Source organism: Centroberyx affinis, unplaced genomic scaffold (assembly GCF_046629955.1).
Source record: "Centroberyx affinis isolate AG114_WGS23_722 - 3 ecotype Tasmania unplaced genomic scaffold, CSIRO-AGI_Caff_v1 ptg000108l_1, whole genome shotgun sequence".
In the NCBI taxonomy this organism is placed as follows: domain Eukaryota; kingdom Metazoa; phylum Chordata; class Actinopteri; order Beryciformes; family Berycidae; genus Centroberyx; species Centroberyx affinis.
The window spans coordinates 631,209-638,626 of NW_027278810.1; the positions used below are offsets into that span (position 1 = coordinate 631,209).

The 7,418-nt window shown below is 43.8% G+C and overlaps 2 protein-coding genes across 3 annotated transcripts; both read left to right on the forward strand.

Moving 5' to 3' along the window:
* Positions 1–212: 212 nt before the first annotated feature.
* gcna (germ cell nuclear acidic peptidase) lies at positions 213–4,471 on the forward strand. 2 transcript variants are annotated; one of them, XM_071525382.1, is made up of 13 exons: positions 213–267; positions 660–764; positions 968–1,157; positions 1,238–1,307; positions 1,451–1,500; positions 1,649–1,715; positions 1,825–1,892; positions 2,025–2,459; positions 2,558–2,732; positions 2,866–3,010; positions 3,141–3,276; positions 3,432–3,636; positions 3,812–4,471. In XM_071525382.1, exons 2-13 carry the CDS (start codon positions 675–677, stop codon positions 4,041–4,043), a joined length of 1,863 nt encoding a protein of 620 aa, XP_071381483.1. In that variant the 5' UTR covers positions 213–267; positions 660–674; the 3' UTR covers positions 4,044–4,471. The 2 variants fall into 2 exon arrangements, with proteins under 2 accessions (XP_071381483.1, XP_071381491.1); XM_071525390.1 differs by lacking the exon at positions 213–267 and having other exon boundaries at positions 460–764.
* A 1,095-nt stretch (positions 4,472–5,566) lies between these two features.
* LOC139648798 (olfactory receptor 1E1-like) lies at positions 5,567–7,159 on the forward strand. Its single transcript, XM_071525038.1, has 3 exons — positions 5,567–5,782; positions 6,006–6,107; positions 6,560–7,159. Exons 1-3 carry the CDS (start codon positions 5,567–5,569, stop codon positions 7,157–7,159), a joined length of 918 nt encoding a protein of 305 aa, XP_071381139.1.
* Positions 7,160–7,418: the final 259 nt, after the last annotated feature.

Below are 7,418 nucleotides of genomic sequence, written 5' to 3' on the forward strand. Positions count from 1 at the left end.
TTTTGGTGTGTTTAATTGTTTGTGGGCGGTGACCGGCAGGCCTCCGTCTCAGCCATTGAGAGAAAGAGTTACGTCAACGGAGGGTCAAACACGCTACACGATCACATGACGGTCACGTGTCAGACGAAGCCCGCTCCTATTGGTTTATTTATCGCAGTGACAACTTCCGCCGTAACGGATTACTACTTTTGAATTTGTTTTAACGCTTAAAGGTGCTCTGTCCCTTCCGTTTACAGAGAAATAGGATCACATTTGGTTATATTTCAAGTAACGTATTGATTATCAAGCTATATGGTCAATATTTACTGTTATATTTAATGTAAATGCATACTTACTGAAACGTTTAAGATAGCTTAGCTATGGCAAAGAGCCAGGTAGATAGCAAGCTGACTAAGGTTAGTTAGTTAATGCTAACGGTAACGTTTAGCAAGATATGTGTTGCTAGTTTTTAGGATGATGCTTACGTGCTGCCAATAGATTTACACACTAGCTTATGGAAAAAGAAACAACATTAGCTTGCAACGAGCGTAAGCAACTATCGGCTAGCACCAATGTGTAGTTAGTTAGATGAGCTAATATGTCATTGTAGCTATAGCGCTACGTTTAAAGACCCTCGTCATGCTGGTTTGACTTGACGCTAGTTTGTCTTCGCATTTCAGAGAGGAGAAAGTATTATGGATGATGATACACACAAATTGTTTAAAAGAGTTGCTCAAAAGATGGGATGGACGGATGAGGGAGGACTGGACACAGCAGAAGTAAAGGTTTGTTGCAGTATAGGCTACAATCTCTTCTTAGTAAATAACGTTAGTGTGGTAGCAGTCGTTTTTCTGTCTTCAGTGTTAACTTGTAAAGCAAACATGAAACCACATTGTTGTATATAACCACATTTTTCAAAACCTGCCATTTTTTATGTATAAACACGCATAGTCGGTTACAGATGTGTCTCCATTTTCATTGTTACTAGCTGATGAAGAGTATTGGTAAGAGTCGCCGTCCTGGCACAAGTGATCACAGATCAGTCAGAGCTGCGGAGCAGCTTCAGCTTCACCTTTTTGACAGCGAGGATGACGCAGAGAAGGAGAACCAATACTCCGGGGGCAATGACTACAGAAACAAGGCTTTGATGGAGTCCAGTGATGACGACTTTGATCAGTGTGAGTGACTTGCTGCTTTGAAGTGCAGGCACGTGGATGTAAATGAGATTAAATATTCATTTTATATTTTTGTTCCTCAGTTCTTGTGGAGAGGGCTACACCCAAAGCCAAAGCCACCTCACAGAAACCATTTAGTGCTGCAAAGGACAGGTAGGAAAATTGTGGAGTGCAGTAACAATGTTCTTTTCATAAGGGCACAGCAGTCTGTTGTTTACATTTTACTTCTCATTTAGCTCTGCAGCAAAGTATTTGGCGTGGTGGTTTATCCTGTAACCCAGTTTTGCACTGTTTAGGTCACATGTCCTTGTGGTGAGCTCAGACAGTGATGGCAGCTTCGAGACATGTGAGTAGGCTTTGTCTGGCTGGTGGGATCTTTGTTTGTTTTTTGAAATCATTTGCAACCATTGAGGCAAGTGCTATCATGATGAGGAGGTGATTTTTTATATTGAGGATTACAATTTTCTATCATATTCTCTCTGTGCATGTTGAAGTTCTGAACCGAGTGAAAACACCTAATGCCAAGCCCAAGAAAATATCAGAGAGTGCTAGTGAAGACAGGTGAGTTTTTGATGTTTTTTTTTTTTTTCTTCAAATTCCAACTTTCATGTACCTTAAAACAACTGTTGTTTTGACACACATCTATGTTGTGCCTGTGTTTATCGTCAAGCCTCAAAAACTTCATAGTGGATGACTACTCATCTGATGATGACTTTGAGAAGAAACCATCTTCTATAGGTAACCTTGAATGACCTCATGTACTGCAAGCAGAGCTTTTGTTTTGCTTGGTACTTCATTGAAAAGCAACACAGCAGTATTTGTAGATGATGAAAGTGCATTAATGTTTTGTTTCCACTTACTGTTTTGCAGCCTCTAAGAACACAAAGCCTCCAGCAGCCCAGCAGCCAGTGAGAAGGCCGCTGTCTCAGTGCGATTCCCCGGTCTTTGTTAGTGACAGCGATGATGATGATCATATTGTGGTCAAAAGCTCTTGGAGGACTCGTCACTCAAGGCCCCAGCTCCCCCAAAAGGCTAACAAGATTGCTGCTCAACACTGTGACCAACAGGACAGTTTGCCATCGCTGTCTTTGCCTCCCCTCCCGTCTCCCTCTCCTCGCTGTACCCTCCAAACTCCAGCACACCTGTCCCGGACCCCTTATCCTGCCTCTCCTAAGCGCACCTGTTCAGCCCCTTCTAGGTTGGATGACTCGACCAGTTCTGAAGAAGAGTTCAGTTCCCTACTGGAGAGGCTGAAAAAGAAAAACAAACTCATCAGCAATTCACCCTCGCCTATCCACAACAGAGGTAACACACTAAATTTCATTGTAGGCTTCCATCAGCCTGCGACTTTCTCTCTGTTTAGTAATGAGGCTGATGTCTCTTTGGGTTTTGCTTGAATCTAGAATGCAGTATGAAGCCACCTGTGTCAGCTCCTCCAGTAAAGGGACTAAAGGGACTAAAAGCACCAGGCTCTAGGTCATTGGATCAAACGCCGCTGAATATGAAGACTCCGGGGAAGTCCACCATCTCCAAACCCACAGTCAGTCAGACAGAGCCCAGACAGGGCCCCAGCAGCAGGTACATGGCTTTACATGGCTGGTTTGTTTTTTTTGGGCGATTAACAGAAATTTGTTTGTTACTCAAATGCACAGTCTATCTTTCTTGCACATACATTTTTTTTTAAAAAGTCTAATCCAATCTCTCCCCCCAGAATAGCGGTGTGTAAAACCCCAGGTTGCTTCTTACAGTCCCTCTCAGCTCCTGGCTCCACCTATGGGCGCCATTTCAAGCAGAACAAGGAGGAACTCACCAGCAGACTCTACCAGCTGTACAATACCAGTGTTTTTGGCGGAAAGGTGAACAATCTGTCCACGGAGATTAGTTTTGTGTTTTAGGCAATTTCATCTGCTTTTGATCTTATGTCTTTTTGTCATTTCTTATGTGCTCAGTAATATTTCTTCCACTTGTCTGACATGACTTCTCTAGCTCCCCACCAATATGTCAGTGACCTGGAATAAGAAGATGCGGAAGACTGCTGGCTACTGTATCACTGGGCAGGAGCGAGGAGGAGGGAGCCGTTATGCCCGCATTGAGCTGTCAGAGAAAGTCTGCGACTCTGCAGGTATTGCTTGGCTAAACCAAATAAACTCACATCACAATTTAGGCTAGCCTTTTCTCTTCCTGAATTTAAATGGGTAATGTCTCCTGTCATTCATAACAAAATGTTCATGTTGATTAATTCCTACATCAAATTTCCAATCTTCTCCTCCCTCCTAGATCGTCTGAGGGACACGCTGGTTCATGAGATGTGCCACGCTGCAACCTGGTTGATCAATGGCGTCAGGGATGGGCACGGCAACTTCTGGAAGCTGTACGCTCGCAAGGCCACGCTAGAACATCCTGAGCTACCCATGGTCACCCGATGCCACAGCTACGACATCAAATACAAATTCCAGTACCAGTGCACCCGCTGCCAGAATACGTACGTCTGACTCAATTCAGATAAATTAAAAGCATCAACCGCATTGTTCAGTATTATTCACTTCTTTCACCTGAATTTCCCCTAGGGGATCAATAAAGTGCATAAATCTTATCTCATTTACAGACTCCTGTATATATGCTCCTAATACTGAGCTATGACATTTCCTTCTCCACAGAATTGGGCGGCACTCCAAGTCACTGGACACACAGAGGTTTGTGTGCGCGCTCTGCACAGGACAACTCATCTTGCTCACCCCTTCCAAGCCGCGCGCTCCCACACCCTTCGCCAACTTTGTCAAAGAGAATTATGGGAATGTACGACAGGCGGGAGTGGGACAGAGCCATGCGGAAGTGATGCGTAAACTCAGTGCAGACTTTGCCACCAAGACCAAACTCAGTCAAAGCTGAGATCTTGGTGCCAATGCTACATATACAAAGGACTAAGCTACACAACCACCACAACCTGTTGTAATTCTTAAATACCTCAGTGAAGTCGTCTTACGTCAGTGAGCAGCTATGATGATTGATCTATTTTAGATAACTGGAGCTTTTCATAATTTGTCATTTCTGTTTACCTGCCAGTTTTTGTGATTATATACTGCATCTGCTGTAACTGCCAAAACTGAGCCACATCAATAAGGGAATCTTGTCATTAATGAGCCCATGTACAGCATTTTGTTTAGTCAAACAATGAAAGTACCACCATCTGTTGTTGTTGTCTGTCATGCATACAATTCTGTTTCCTGAGGAACTGGCATTTGCTTTTCCCAGGTAAAAGTATGATTGATATTTTTGTGTTTTTTTTATTTGGCTTGTTTGTCTTTTCACCTATATTCTTTGAATTCTTTGAATAAAAATTAAATCTGTTGGTACACTATTCGGGTATGTAAACTTGTGCAGTGCAGGCCTTATTAAAATCTCTGAACAATTTTGATGTATGCAATGACAAACATTTCAGTTGTTAAAAAGCTTTTAAAATAATTTTGTGAGTTGTTAAACGTATTGTTTTTGATTGATACTGGACACATATAGGTAGTGGAAGGTAGATGCATATAAATCAATTAGTTGATTACATAATTTAAGTGTATTTATCAAAAAATGTCTCCTAAATCAATCCCTGGGTTTAGCATGTATGGGGTCAACAAGGGTGCTGTGATGTAAATTTGTCCTTCAAATCAGTCAGATTTGCATCTGTACGAATGAATAGTTTTCAGCTTGAACTACTTAAAGTACCCACACACATTTTATATCTGCGTCATATAAATGGAGGTCGGATATTTTCTGCCAATTTACATCCACTTCTTACACACCAAGGCAGTGTTTGGGTTGAAAATAAGTTAAATAGCTTTTACTACAGTGTTTCAGTATCTACTTTAATGTTTCACAGAAATGTTGGGCAGTGATGTGTGTGGGGGAGAGAGGATGTGTGATTGTTTTCCATGACTGTGCCTCTATGCTATCAGGCAAATATTGACAGCTAGAATACACTTCTGTACAGATGTATGACTATTGTCCCTGACCGTGTTGTAAATAAGCAAACGCAATCCCTGATATCAAACACTAGCTGTTGACACACCACTGTCCACAAAGATGAGCTTTTAGGCCTGGGGTCGGACTTGTTGACATGGTGAAGCTGAGTAAATGGACAGCCTATAAAGCTGGCACATCACAGGGAGATTCAGCAGAATTCAGCAATCAGGATGAAAGTGACATCTACTGTATGCGTTTGCTGTGCTATGTCTTGTTGGAGATGATCAAGAAGAGACAAATCTGAGGGTGAGTGCTGCATTGTTTTGACTTTCGAGATGAGGTTAAGCTTTATTTTTAGCCTACATAAGACACTTAAGATGGTTTCTTTGCCCAAGAATGAGACTTTTTTCATTTAGGGAAGACGACTATCTGGGGGTCCGGATCAGAGGAAGCTGTAGGTCATGGACACCCCCTGCAATGTGACGGTGCTGGAGGCCCAAACACAGATGAACTCCACCATCTACCACCTGGTCAAGCTAGTCAGCATGTGTGTGAGCTGCACCCTCAACACCTTCCTCAGTGTTCCTCTGCTCCTGGCCATCACCCGCTCTCCGTCCCTCCTCAGACACACACGCTTCCTCCTCCTCACACACCTCCTCTGCTGTGACAACCTCCAGGTAGGTCTACACACACCATCCTTCAAACACTGGAGCAGTGCATGTGCTTAAAATGATCCGATATAACTATTATAATTTTGTTATTTGACTGAGTTTTAATTCCCATTTTAATCAACATTTCATGAGAGCATGCCGTATGTCTTCATTAAAAATAATTTGGGATGAGAGTAAGCCCTTTGACTGGGGAGCTAAATTACCATAATTACTATAATTACTATTTCAGCTGCTGCTCTGGACAGTCAAGGCAGTTCTTCTAATCTCCAATCAAGGTATACCTGTGGCCCAGTGTCTGGTCTTCTGTGCTGCCACCAAGGCCTGCTCATTGGTTTGTAATGCATCGATTACAGTGGTGCAATCCATATTTCTTTGGCTACACTGAGCTTTATTTCTTACAGCATTCTACCTTTAGACCAGAGGGCTGTACTGTATATTGCATTAGCGGTAAAGGAGGAGGACTGATAGGACTGAGAATTGATACATTTGGCTGTAGTGATTGACAGTCATGTTTAAATTCCTGTTTAATGTGAGCGTGCATCTATGACAAATTTTAAAATTTTCAGATTTTTACTCCCTCTAGTGATTCAAATCTCCAATTTCTAATTTGATGCAGTTGCACACTTTCTGGACAGGACGATGTCACCCTGTTCTGTCTCCTTGCTCCATCTCACCCTAGGTACCAACCGGCAATTTGCACCGCTGCATCTTTTAAAGTGGCAGAGAGCAGCCAAAACTGAGGGTAACTTGCATCTCACTTTAATGTCTTGACTTTTTCCACAGGTGGACCTGTTCCTAAGCACGGCTCTGGCTGTGGACCGCTGTGTGGCGGTCAAGTGGCCCTTGCGCTACGACCTCCTGGTGCGTCCTCAAAGGAAGAGAGCGGCTGTAGCAGCCATATGGACCTTATCGTTTACACTCAGCTGTGTGGCTTTGAGTATGGGCCTGAATACCCTGCAGGTCAACGCTTCCCTCCCTCGCTGCCGCCCGCTCATCCTCACCCCCTGCCTGTCGGGGACCTCGGCCCTGCTGCTGTTCTGCACCGTGGGCAGCGCTGTGGTGCTCCCAGCCTGCTACCTGACCATTCTGGGATGCTACTTTCTACTCTGCTGGGATATACGAGGCGGGCCGCTCTGCGCCAAGAGAGCCTGCGTGACCCTGACGCTCCAGGCAGCTCAGATCCTCTTCTATTCAGTTCCCGTGATCCTGGACAGCTACCTGATCCCCGGCTACCTGCACGGTGACGGTCTAGACATAGCAACCACCACCACCTACAACCTGGGGATATCGCTCATCCCTGTGGTGTATGGCTACCGCTCACGGGAGCTACAGCAGAGGATGCTACAAGCTGCGCATAGGACCCAAGTCAACAACCAGAGTTAGTTACAGGGTGCAAAGGGAGCATCACCAAGGAGAGCTTTCTAACATTTTATAGTGTTGTTGCCTGTATTGTCTGGATGCTGAGAGCACTGTCTTTGTGTTCAGAACAGTCTGTCTTTCCACATGTTTATTGTATTACATTTTGAAATTACTAGACTATGAAATAGTGAGTTTGAATAGCTGTGTCAATATGCTGTGGGGAGGCAGCATGACCGCTGTAATCCACTTGTATTTCAAAAGCAAACAATGTGTTTTATTAGTG